The 13,180-nt window shown below is 37.9% G+C and overlaps 1 protein-coding gene across 1 annotated transcript in view; it reads right to left on the reverse strand.

Moving 5' to 3' along the window:
* Nucleotides 1-692: 692 nt before the first annotated feature.
* LOC139735018 (uncharacterized) overlaps nucleotides 693-13,180 on the reverse strand; it is a 32,752-nt gene continuing 20,264 nt past the window's right edge. The window contains exons 5-15 of the mRNA XM_071645791.1: nucleotides 11,597-11,707; nucleotides 10,731-10,902; nucleotides 9,791-9,862; nucleotides 9,328-9,399; nucleotides 8,166-8,237; nucleotides 7,080-7,151; nucleotides 5,969-6,043; nucleotides 4,280-4,354; nucleotides 3,215-3,286; nucleotides 2,243-2,320; nucleotides 693-1,743 (exon numbers count right to left, since the gene is read on the reverse strand). Coding sequence (XP_071501892.1) covers nucleotides 693-1,743; nucleotides 2,243-2,320; nucleotides 3,215-3,286; nucleotides 4,280-4,354; nucleotides 5,969-6,043; nucleotides 7,080-7,151; nucleotides 8,166-8,237; nucleotides 9,328-9,399; nucleotides 9,791-9,862; nucleotides 10,731-10,902; nucleotides 11,597-11,707 — 1,922 coding nt within the window. The remainder of the gene's footprint in view (nucleotides 1,744-2,242; nucleotides 2,321-3,214; nucleotides 3,287-4,279; nucleotides 4,355-5,968; nucleotides 6,044-7,079; nucleotides 7,152-8,165; nucleotides 8,238-9,327; nucleotides 9,400-9,790; nucleotides 9,863-10,730; nucleotides 10,903-11,596; nucleotides 11,708-13,180) is intronic.

Genomic DNA, 13,180 nt, shown 5'->3' on the forward strand with positions numbered 1-13,180 from the left:
TTATGCACATGTTGTACCAGTAAAGCTAAGTGCTTTCACGGACGGGTGTACTTCGGCAATGATACGTAAAATGCTGGCAAGAATCTCTCCCTTTACCCTGTTCACACCCCTTTTATACCACTTTCATCGTTTTTTCAGGGGGACAAATATGCATGATAGTTGAGAAAAGTGTCACTGCAGGACTAACTTTCTTCGCAAAAATGGATTTCCAAGTTGGCAAAGGGCATGCAGGCTTTCACAATATATTCTTGAAAGGATATTTAGGGAGAGAGTAATTACATCACAGTAAAGGCCTCTTTTTCTTAGAACGAGATGAAAAAAAAAGCATACTGGTAGTTCCAAAAAAAAATGATTATTTCAAATTAATTGTTCTGTTCTTTGTAATATGGCGATTTTCATTGTGACTGCATTTTATGTGGACACAATGTTCCAAGCACTTTGCCTAACAAGGCCTTGCATAAGCAACGATGAACTCACAAATTTTGGTAACATTTCATTATCTATTTTCCTTCTCTAATGAGTGAAGGCACAATTGTCCAAAACGCTACAAAACCTTCCAAAAATATACTTTTATGTTTAAAATAGATAAGTCACATAATTATTTGATGAAATAGGTCAAAGAGGAAATAATTTATGTTTGGACGAATGAATGGGCAGCACGTCGAGCACGTCACAATAGGTTTTTTATGACGTTAACCTGTGATCTTGTAGAATATGGTGTAGAGGTACGGGTTGAGAGACGAGTTGATTGGGAGGACAAACACCACCAGCCAGGCGTAGATGTCCGAGGTCAACGTGATGAAGTCCGCCTGGACCAGGATCCCTAGAATGATGATAGGCATCCAGCAGAAGAAGTCCGTCCCAACGATGAGCGACATCTTCAGCGCCATCTTGATGTCGTCGTCCGCCCGGCGGCCGGCCTCGGCGCGTGCGAATCGCACCTTGATAAAGATAGCGACGTAGCAGATGAGGATGATGATGAAGCTGATGAAGTTGATGCCAAGGAACACGGCGATGGAGAACTGCCAGGTGGCGGAGGAGGAGGAGGCGACGGTCCTGAAGAGTATGTGGTTGTACTGGGAGAGCGTGTGGTCATCCAGCTTCGCGTTGAAGTCGGTGTGTTTGCGAATGAGCGGCAGGCCGACGCAGACGTCGCTGAGGCTGTAGGCGTCGGGGTTGAGGTAGTAGACCAGGACGGAGACCATGCCGAGGAGGATGGACGCCAGCCAGATGATGGCGACGACGACGCGAGCCAGACCGACACCAAGGCGGCGTTCGCTGAACGGAAACACGATGCAGATGAAGCGGTCGATGCTGATAAGGGTGACGAGGAAAACGGAAGCCTCGCTGCTCAGGAACGAGATGAACCCAGCGATCTGGCAGGTGACGCTGGCCCGCCACTCATCCGCCCGTCCTTCCCAGAAGTACGTCTCTCCGATCACCACGTCCATGATGGCTAGGATTAACATGTAGACTCCCATGAGGAAGTCGGACACGGCTAGGTTGCTGATGAGGATGGACTGCACCACAGCCACGGTGGTTGACGGCTTGCTCCTCATTCGCATGATGATGACGCAAGCGTTACCGATGAGGGCACTTATGCTGAGGATCCATATGAAGATCTTGATGGTCACGTTCTGCAGGAACGTCCTCCGACAGGTGAAGAGAGGGTGGGCCGGCTCCACCGTCACACAGTTGACGACGTCCGGAGCGATGCAGCACATCCTGGGGTCGTAGACGAACCTGCAGGTGGTAACCAGCATATTCTGGAATTTAATGGCAATCGAAACGAAACATCTTCTACAGATGACCATCTGTCAGTTTTCATCAAACGAACTAGGTGTAGATCATCATTATGCATGTTTCTCGCCAGGAGGGCTTGTGAGGCATATGAGGCAGTACGATATTATGTACTGTGTTTTACATGATTAGTCATGTTTATGCCTTACTTATCTATTATTCATTCTTTATATCAACATAGCAGATATAGAGATATGGAGCTTCGGTCATTCGTGTGTTTACAATGCGAAGGCAATAACGCGTTGTGTGTGGAATGTGTTTGATATGTTCATGTCATTTTCATATTTTATCATTTATTGTTTACAGTATATCAATACATGGACGGACGAAGATAATTTGACCAAGCAATTTCAAAACATAATCATTACTGTACGTTGAGTGCCGGCCTAGTACTGCTGATTCGACAATAAAAAATCTCTGAACAATGACAGGACAAACTTACAAAGCTTGGAAGTTTGGGCCAGACTCGAACATATCTGGATAGATTTTGATGTATGATCGAAGTGATGACCTCAAGTGTCTGTGGAAAAAAACAAAACACGAAAACCACCACCCATGTGCACATTTTTACTGTATGTTCATTTCTTACTTATTCATAATTAGTTTTTTATAAACACAAGAGAGATTATAGTTAGAAAAGAATTTCTCGTCAGAACAATAACCAAAAAAGATTATGCGTATCTTTAACACGAATTGTCTGATTTTCCTCATTTTTTTCGTGAAAGTCTAAGTGAATTCCGTTTAAATACGTGTAGAAAACCACAATCTAGTAAGCAATTTCCAAATTGGTCTGTAGTTCTTGAGAAAGAATTAAAGCATTCTGATATGGAAATTAATCATAAGTGGCACAACAGCATTTTCTTTAAGAATTTTAAAGAAACATAGCTATACACTATCATTCTAAAAAAAGTCCCATGCATAATCTGGAGAAAAGGGATGCCACCTTTACGTATCTAGCACATTAGAGAAAAAGAAAATCATTCATATTCATTTTCTTTCCTGACATTAACTGACAAAGGCTATCATTCTAGGTGCAAAAGCCAGTCTTTGGCTGAAGTTGATGTCCCTTGCGACTACGAAATTTAACAAGAATAATTATTGTACATATAGGAGGTTAGACTTTGACTCATAATATCACAAATGACAAAAATAACCCTAGTTCAATTTCCATGTGCTGATGTCCTTGGATAAGATGTTTAACTTCGTTTTCAATTTAATGTTTTATAATTTTCCCTTTGACAAAGGCGTAAGAATATAGGCAGGCTCTACCTAAGACAATCAACGCTAGGATAGTAATAGTGGCAGGGTATCTTGGCAGAGCAGTGTTAACACTGAAGAGCTTATATACCCTGGGTAATCAAGGACATTGTCACATGTTATACTATTTCGCACTGCAACACCTTGTGATACTCACAAATCGTCCAGTGCCATGAGGTGCGAGAATGAATGCGGTTCGATGGCGCCGATTGGATTGTCCTGGAAATTCCTGTTATGAGGAAAAATGCCACATGTCACTTTGGGGGTGAGAGGTCATCTGCATTGGCAACATATTTACTGGTATACTGGTTGTTACACTTGTGAAGACAGCATCATGGATAATCATCATTTTGTATCTTGCTGTCCCGGGGCTTTTAATTGTTACGCGGTGCAAGTGACTTCTATTACTGTTTCATGGTAAATAGCAAGTGACTTCTATTACTGTTTCATGGTAAATTGTTACAATATTACGTCCCGCCTGAACGTGAACGAGACTTCTCTCTTTCCGTATGCCGAACACACAAACAAAAAACGACAACGACATCTGCTGATTTAAGTTTGATGTGATTTCATTCAGTGGTTTATATATATATGAATAAGAATACACATTATACAAAAATAATGTGAAACAAACGAAACAATCGATAAGGATGGCTAGATAATAACGCTTTCAGTCATTAAGACAAATTAATTTGATCTATCTGATCTTTACATTAATATGGGTGACTTGCTTGACAGAAGAGAAGGAATGTTAGAGAGAAAAAGTGACATTTTAAGAAACTAAGGCTTCGTAGGATCGTCAGCTCCACATAGGGTGCACTGGTGTTTTCCTATGACCAGAGAAAATGTTCATAACCTGTTCACTTTTAAATTCATGTTACACACCTGAACAAGCGACAATGTCCAAATCCTGTTTACTTTAAAATATGCATTACACAGCTATATAAACGATTGGGATTGGATGGAGTTAATCTTTTTTAAGATTCATATTCCATATTCCACATTTCATACAAGTTTTATATTCCATTTAATTTTGAAAAGAAATGTTTTGACACAATGGTCAGTTTGAAACAAAATTGTACAAAATGTATAAGGACGTATAATTAACATGTAATATGAGGAACCCACTAAAAAGCAAAGCTTGTAGGATGTGGGTTCCAAAAATATAATATAGGCTTTCAGTACAGTATATTCAATGCAAAAGGAAAGGTATGCTACTCACACAACTTGAAGAGAGTTTTCAAGTCCGTAAAACATCCCCTGGTTGATGCTTGTCAGGTTATTGCTGTCCAGAACGCTAAATTACGAACGAAGGAGAAGGGAAATGCAGATTAGATACAGGTATCATCTGTATGGTTTATCAATAACATCCAGTCTATGATTGACAAAGTTATCTGAAGTTACATCTATGCAGTATAAAAACAGTGTTAAAAAGAAAAAAAAAAGAAAAAAAAGAAGAAAAGAACAAGTAAACGCAATATTGTTTGAATTAAATCTCAAGAGTGATAGAAAACACGAACTAAGTGCCTACTATTAGATTTATAGGAAACAGTGTTTAAAGGGATAGTACAGTATTGGTGGAGATGAGAATTGGGCTTTTAACTTTTTGCGAGATACCAAGAAAACACTTATGATATAGTACAGAGCATACCATTTTAAGAGGAATTCAAAGTTTATTTGATGAAAATCGGGTTTGGAATAGCTGTAACATCCAAAAACAAAGTAAAACAAAGCGATCGAAGTGTGGGTCCCACACTTTATTAGAATCGCTCTTTTTTAGATATCTCAGCCATTTCAAAACCAATTTTCATCAAATAAACGTTGAATTCCTCATAAAATTACATGCTCTTTCATATTTCATAAGAGGTTTCTCATTATCTCACCAAAAAATGTTAGAAATCTGAAATTAGGTCTCAACCAAAACTGTACGATCCCTTTAACCAACAGCTAGGAATGATTCTGTGTGCTCGACTTCGTTTCCAGCTTACAAGACTGAACTTTGAAATATGAAATATACTAAAGTATAATGATAATATACGGTGATATTATGAAATCGGGAGAATGAATGTAATCACACTGATTATCGATCCCTCTACCTTTGAATGTTTAATATTATCATTTAATATGAATGACCTGTGATATAAAAATCATACAAACGTATGAGTAAGCAAAACGATCCCAGTGTAAGGCACATCACAGCAAAGAATATTTCATGACCTGCTCACGCAGAATATGTTCGGCGTTGCGAATGTGCTACATTAACGTGCATCTTCTCAATCAGACGAGTAGATCAAATATTTCTGTTTAACTCTTTATGTGCCATGGTGAAAATCCCCTGTGTGCCACGTTATTCTGAGACAGGAAGGTAGTCATGCTTTGAGAAAAAATTATGTTTTCCAATTTGTATAACTTCTACAAATTTCTGTCAAGATGGGCATGAAAGCAGGCAAAATTAATGAGGAACGCCAAGCTTTGTTTCGATATATAAATTGTATGACGAATCTATTTTCAATTTTTCTTTTAAATGACCAGTTGGTACATTACTGTAAAGGCATGACTTTTGCACATAAAACCGTGACAGAAACTTACGATGTACCAGCAAATCTAGTTGGGAACACCGCTCGATAGTCAATCACCTCATAGAATGCAAGCCGTAAGAGGAACAAAAGCACGAGAAACGCTTTCATTTTGCCGCGGGATTAGCAGTGATTAGCGATTTATCGATCGGTTTTGGCGGCTTTGTTTGTTGAGCAGAATATGCGAAGTTGGCGCGCCGTCGACTGAGTCGGACGTGCGAACGTGGCACATAAAGAGTTAAGCCTTTGCGTGCCAGATGCTTGCCTCATGTCCATAGGTATGTGTGTGAAATTTGTGCACATTTTACTCATTGGCACAGAAAAGGTTAACTTACAGTCTGGAGAGTGATCCTCCGATGTCTCGGAAAGCACCGGGCCAAATGTCACTCAAGGAGCTGTTCTCAAAATCACTGAGGATTCAAATTGATTATAAAAGTGTCGAGGGAGAAAAGAGATTTCAGAAATATTCATTTGACACACGTAGTAGACACAAAGAATACGCTCATTCTTAAGTATGAATCGTAAATTTCACGATGCACCATAACACAACACTGTCAAAGATACTTGTGAAACATAAGGTATTTCGAGAAAAACTCTTTAAAAAATGCTTCATCAATATCGCCGCAATGAAAGTAATCACCTGGCTATCATCGTGATAAGCAAACTGTTCCATATTAGGGCTGTCATTTACTACACGGTCATAAAATTATCGGAAAGTAGTTTAGGGCATGGCATGTGTATAGGACTTGATCACAAGTCAGTACAAGTAAGCCCTACATCTTTAATATACCTCTGTCCGCTATCTCACACGTTACCACATCAATTCAACCGATGTGCAAAATTGCGATGTGCCATTACAGCAAGAAATAGCCGCTTCACTGATGACGGTGTTCAGCCTAATCGCCCGTGCGAATTACACTTTGAAGCAAAGAGTTAATTTGGACAAATGAGTCTTGTGGCATTCGCTCGATATGTTTCATTGTGCTACCCAGAGGAATTGCAAATACCATTAACACAGTGAATAAGGCAGAATTGATATTTTGGACACCTTGGATACTTTATAAGAAACATAGATATGCAAACAAGAATACGAGTAGTTTGTAATGGAATGGCTTCATACATTGTAATTTTATTCATCCAGGAAGAAAAACATTATATCTAATGATGGCACTTAAACCATGTTGTTCAATATTAAATGCTGCTCTCCGTTCGTTATGAGATCACTGATCCACTCATGATAATGTAACAAGCTTGTACACGTCGATGTGTTTAGTATTAACCAGAAAGCAGTTTACAGTCTACAGAGTCTACAGTATTATATTACTAGTACGTTATAAACTAATATGCATTAAAATAAATGCTCGAGGTTCTTCTTTAACATTGTTTAATATCTGGGGAAAATAATCTTTGTTTTGCGCAGTGAAATAAAAAATACCCTTCACTTACATCAGAAAGACGTTATGCATTCCACGAAAGCATCCTTCATCTAGTCGTTGAATCATGTTGAATTCCAAATATCTGAGAATTAGTGGGAAATTGAATAGCAGGCTTGGTAAACAGGACAACAACAATACTTCAGTATTCACAGTCAGCTGACAGTACTTCCGCCACTATCTTTAAATATACGCAATGCTAACAGTTGTAATTCACTCAAAATTAGTGATGAAAATATGTTCCATGTACTAGTATATGGGTGCCTTTTAACCCTATGCGTACAAGTAACTCTGCGAAAAATGTTTTACATGCAATCTTTTACCGGTTCCTTTAGGGTATGTTATTTAATATAATATAAAATGTGTTGTGCATGACCACTGACTGAATAAAAACCTATCGATAAAGATACAACAGGAACTCTTATGGTGACAATGTACTATTGTACTCATTAATAGACGTAAAATACTGACGTGTTTGTGACTTTTAAAACATTTAGAATAAAGATAACTTTCTTTTTTTTGGGGGGGGTATGCGGGTTTTCGGCGAATTTTCAAGGTAAAATATTATTTGCGTCTCTGAGATTGGATGTGATGGCTTAGAATAGAAACATTCCAATAATAACATTGGTTTGTAGAATTGAACAAAGGTAAACTGATTAAATATACTCATATAACTGAATATCATGTTGCCATAATCATAATTAAACTCCAAAACTTCTTAATTGATTGTTGGACTCTTACAGATTAAAATATCATTATAAGAAATTTAAAACGAAATGATAAGCAAAAAAGACAAACAAACAAACAACAAAATCAGAGCAAAGAAAATTAGTTATTGAGAAAACTATGGTGTAATTAAACTTTCTGAAACGTACAAAGTTATTGCATTTTTGCTTCATTAAAGGAAATTGCAACGCAAAGTGACTTGACAGCTGCAAAATTATATTTTCTTACTGAAATGACAGAAGTTACGTAGTACGCCACTTCACAAGCAAACTTTATTATGACATATATGAAGAGGCAATATATGAAGAGATACATCATAACAATGTTTTAAGTATTGCGACATCATAAAATGGGATTGATAGTCTTGACTTACAATACTCGGACGTTGATGAGGCCTTCGAAGGTGCCGTTTTCCAAGTAGGTCAAAGTGTTATTAATGACGTCTCTGACAAGTGAAGAATGAAAGTTATTGGGCTGAATGAAATTACATGTTTCATTCTGGTAGGCGAGGATTCGAATCGATTATTTAAAAGCACAATTCTAATCGATCATTTAAAAGCACAATTCTATAAATTGTTCGATGATGGAAGTACAGTGGTATAGTTGATATAAATTTCAAACGGAGTTTCCAAGTTCGATGTTTTAACCCAAGATGTCCCCACCGACCCAGGTGTGAAAATGACCACGCAATGGGGAATATTGATCTGGCCCTCTTAAGCGAGCAGTGTTAACACTGAAGAGACTCCCCTAGGTAAATAAGACCATTTTTATTATCATTCCAGTTTTTAGTTATGGCTTGTTTTACTTCTTAATCTAAAATATCATACTATGTTATATCAAAATACTCTTTCAGAAAGAATACCTCGTAGATTTGCGGTCTTTTAAACATGAATGTTGTAAATTATGTGAGTGGTGTGTTTGAAGAGAAATGTGAATGAATCAATATTTTAGTAGAAACTGAAGTCACTTTTCCCTTTCGAAATGGATATCAACCGGTGAGTCACAAATGAAAATCAAAGTTGAAACAATTGTTTATTAGAAGCGATGTCAACACAGGCCGTGGAATGGGGGGGGGGGGGGGGGGGGACTACTCCACTAAACCTATTCACCCACACACAAACGCGCACACACATACACACGAAAGACCCTCGGCGGCCTATTATGTAGTAATAGTGAGACAGAAGAATCTTTACGCGCACGCCACTGCTGCTGATTAGCATGTCACGTGCTGATTAGCATGTCACGTACTCCAACATATTGATTTTCATCCTTCATTTTTCATCATGTATAAATGTCCCATACATTTTCATAGACAGATTAAATAAACTCATCTTCATTTTCCGTATTCACTTTTAGAAACCTAATATTTGTTTAAATTTTGAGATGCTCATTAATGATGCACATAAAATTCATTATCAACATGTTTTCACGTTTACAGGTATGTACACATACAATGGTATATTATGATATGACTCGTAAATGTATATATTTTTTGTTCGTCAAAATTTTAGGTGCAATGCAAACGAGACTCATACAGTCTGTACACTCGGTGTAATCCGTGAAACAACCCGGGAGTCAAGCGCCTGAGCTGACAGCTGGAGAGATATCTGAAATAGAATGAGATTAAAAAACAAAACAAAACAGAAAGAAAAATATCCAAGTTAATCCATTCAACAATAGAAGTACTAAATACTTTTGTATATGTGTTTGTCTTTTTGGCTAGTTCTTTCTTCCCATAGACTTATACGCATCCACATCAGTAACGCTTATAGATTAATAACTGTGTGAATAATACGTATACACTAGATAAGACATCATATGCCTCCCATCATCAATATTTTTCCACAGGTAAGAAATCTTAGTTTGAAGCCAAAGTGAATGTATTTCAAACATGTAACCAAACATGATGTGAATGAAATCATAAGCAATATGAAAACACACATAAAAATGCATTGAATATATAATCATTCATTGGTAGGTGAATCACATAAAACTTACAGTGCATGTACGTTTCCGAGGCCAAGAAAATCACCTGCTTGTAGTTCGAAGAGTGGAGTTTGGCTCAAATACCTAAGAATGGAAAATGGAAATTGTCCTTCTTTGTGTGGTCAGGCAGACAGACATAATACGTATCACTTTAGATTTATGAAAAAGTGTACTTGCATGTATGTTGTTATTGACATGACGACATCATATAGCTATCTTTTCCAGGAGCAATTTCCTTTGGTTCCTAGTTTCCTGTGAGACAATGGGCCCATTCATAGAGAGTTCGGCTGCGAATGGTAGAGGCAATGTATAATTGCAGTTACGATGCCAGAAGAAAGAAATACAGCCCTTCAATTGAGAACAGCAGTTACTATTGTATGTAGCCCATATCTTCATGAAAACTTGAAAGCCATATCATAGCTGTAACATAGCTGCCCGGATATAAGCCCTATAGAGAAATACCGCTATATTTTCATCTTCACTTCAGTTCAATTCATTTTCATTTATCTTGAGCCCTTTCAGCAGGAGAAGTCTCTGACTTCGATCGTGATTTTTTTTAAAACTATATCTTAATTGCTCAAATTTCGCTAAGAGGTTCTTTAAAGACGACATAACTTATTGTAACCAAAGGGAGTTTGCTGTGGCTAAATGTTGGTAGAAGAGTGTCGGATACGGCGGCAAAGTGGCTCAGACGTATCAGGGCAATTAACCCCCGAGGACAATTACCCCCCGGCTAAATACTGGTTAGTGATAAGGTTAGAGTAAAGATTAGGGTTAGGGTTCAGTTTAGGGTACAGAGTTTGGCTTAGGGATATGATTAGGTTCAGGATGAGTATTAGAGTTAGGGTCAGGGGGTAATTGCCCTAGACCCGGCTTAGAAAGGTCTGTTAGCTACCACACCATCACCACCTGCACTCCTTATTCTGCACCCTGTTTAAGGCGTTATGCTTACACTATTGTCGCCTTGGAGGAGCTATTGTGGGCGTGGTCACCGCTCCACGTGTCCGAACAGTTGATCCAGAAAGGCACAAAGTTCTCCAAGGCGCAGGGCGGGGCTTGGATACCATGACCGTCGTAGTAAGTCTTTTCCCCGCATTTACATCTGTCGGGACACTGTGCAATGCCTTTGAAGACGATGAAGAGCAACCATAAAGAAGGATTTTTCTATTAATTAGTTTTCTTTGTGCAAGACAGGGGTCAAGTCCGATTCAAAGTGACTTTATTTCTCTAGTATCGGTGTATTCTTGGTGTAGAACTTGTAAATGCTTTACGTCTGCATTTCACAATAATGCAACATTTGATACTAATGAAATAAAATTGGACATTCAGCTCTACTCATGTCAAAACAATTCATTTCAATAGAATTTAATTTAATTTAATTTAATTCAATTCTTTTCAGTTCAATTCAATTTAATTCAGTACATTTGCGCTATATTTCCATCCAGCAAAGGTAATATAAGTACGTAGACAAACTATACATTTTATAAATCATAGTGTTAATTTGTAGGAAATACAAATCATAAAGTTTGATACAAAATATACGAACAAAGGAATAGAAACAATGCACAGTGTTCAAGGGTGACAAAAAAATGTAGCGACGAGAAGAACTGGTCTAGTAAAAAGTAAAGCTTGTAAACGCAGACCATTCGAAAAAAAGATTGATATCGTATATATCCAGATTCATCTATTTAAAATTGGAGCTTTCTCCTACTGATAATTATATGATACAGATAGGCCTAACCGACTTTTTACATTGGTTTCGTGTGTCCCATTTAACTGTGTTTTCATATCTACCCCAGACAGCTCAGCTTCGCTTACCGCAGTTTTCCTCGTCATCTCGGTGGGGGCAATCAAACCACCCGTCACACCGGAACTCCCGCCGTATGCAGATGTCTCCACTCCGGCAGTGGAAGTAGTCGGGACCACAATCTGCCATTAACAAAGAGCGCAGAACGTGGTCATTGCTCAAATTGATGAAATTCTTCCACTTTTTGAACTGATTGACAAATTGCCCTGCATTGAGGGTAAGTAAGCGCTGAATCGATCAGTGTTTTAATAGTATAGCCATGACAAAAGAAATAGGGTCCATTGGGTATTCATACTCGAGCAGGATTCGAACTGATTATTGCTCCTAAATCCATCGGTGAACGTTTTGCCTCTGTCCAATCACTTTTGCTTGTTCATAACTTTGAATTTGCCTTAAATTCTTTAAATTTTCATTTTAATTCTAATTTGCCTTGTACCTTTTTTTTTTAAAGATCTTCCTCTTGTACAAGTCAACTTTTTCGTCTCCGTCACTGTCTTCTATTTTTTCTTCCCCTTCCAACTCCCCTTGACCTGCTTCACAGAATATCACATTTATTCAATCCTAATTTTTTCATCACAGTAACAAAGAATCGTGCTCTAGGCGCACAAAGTAACAAGTGGGTTGAGGACTGTGCTACTTGCTTTAGTATTAAAGGACAAGTTCACCTTCATAAACATAAGGATTGAGAGAATGTAGCAATATTAGAAGAACACATCATTGAAAGTTTGAGGAAAATCGGACAATCCGTTCAAAAGTTATGAATTTTTGAAGTTTTTGTGCAGTAACCGCTGGATGAGAAGACTACTGCAGTGTATGAATAACTTAGATGTCACATGCGTACAACAATATAAGGAAAATATAAAGAGAATTTCACAAAATTTCATCTTTTGAAAAAAGTACACATTCCCCTGACTCGTTACCGACATATGTTATGGGTAATATTATTTCCCGTGCCTTTAGAAAGAGGCAAGTCAAGTGTTCTTTTATTATGCGAAAAAAGTGAATATATGTTGAATTTTCTTTACATTTTCTTTATACTGTTGTACGCATATGACTCACAAGGTGTAGTAGTCTCCTCGTCCAGCGGTTCCAACACAAAAATTTTAAAAATTCATAACTTTTGCATCGATTGTCCAATTTTCCTCAAACTTTCACTGATGTGTTCTACTAATATTGTTGCATTCTCTCAATCCTTATGTTTATGAAAGTGAACTTGTCCTTTAATATCTGTTGTTCATTGGGTGACACGACATTTGCTCCTTATTTTCTCCAAGGACTTTGGGTTAGGGTTAGGGTTGTGATCGGGTTTAGGTTTAGTTTGATGTGAGGATTAGGATTGGGGCTACGTTTATGTTTCTGCGTAGAATTTATGTTCGGCTAAGCGTGCAGATATTTCATGGGAGCAATTGTCGCAGGAGTAAATGTCATGGAACCGCACTGCAAAAAGTCCGGTGTTAAATAGTGAACACCGAGCTGGTGTTAAATTTTCGGTGCTCATTTATGGTGTTAAATTAACACCTACGGGTGTCATTTCCAAATTTTAAACTGTTTTTTGAAGAGTTTCTTAGTAACGCACTTCTTGTTGATTTTTAAGT

This window comes from Diadema antillarum, unplaced genomic scaffold, assembly GCF_040938485.1.
Source record: "Diadema antillarum isolate AM-2024a unplaced genomic scaffold, OU_Dant_1.0 seq00000562_RagTag, whole genome shotgun sequence".
In the NCBI taxonomy this organism is placed as follows: Eukaryota; Metazoa; Echinodermata; class Echinoidea; order Diadematoida; family Diadematidae; genus Diadema; species Diadema antillarum.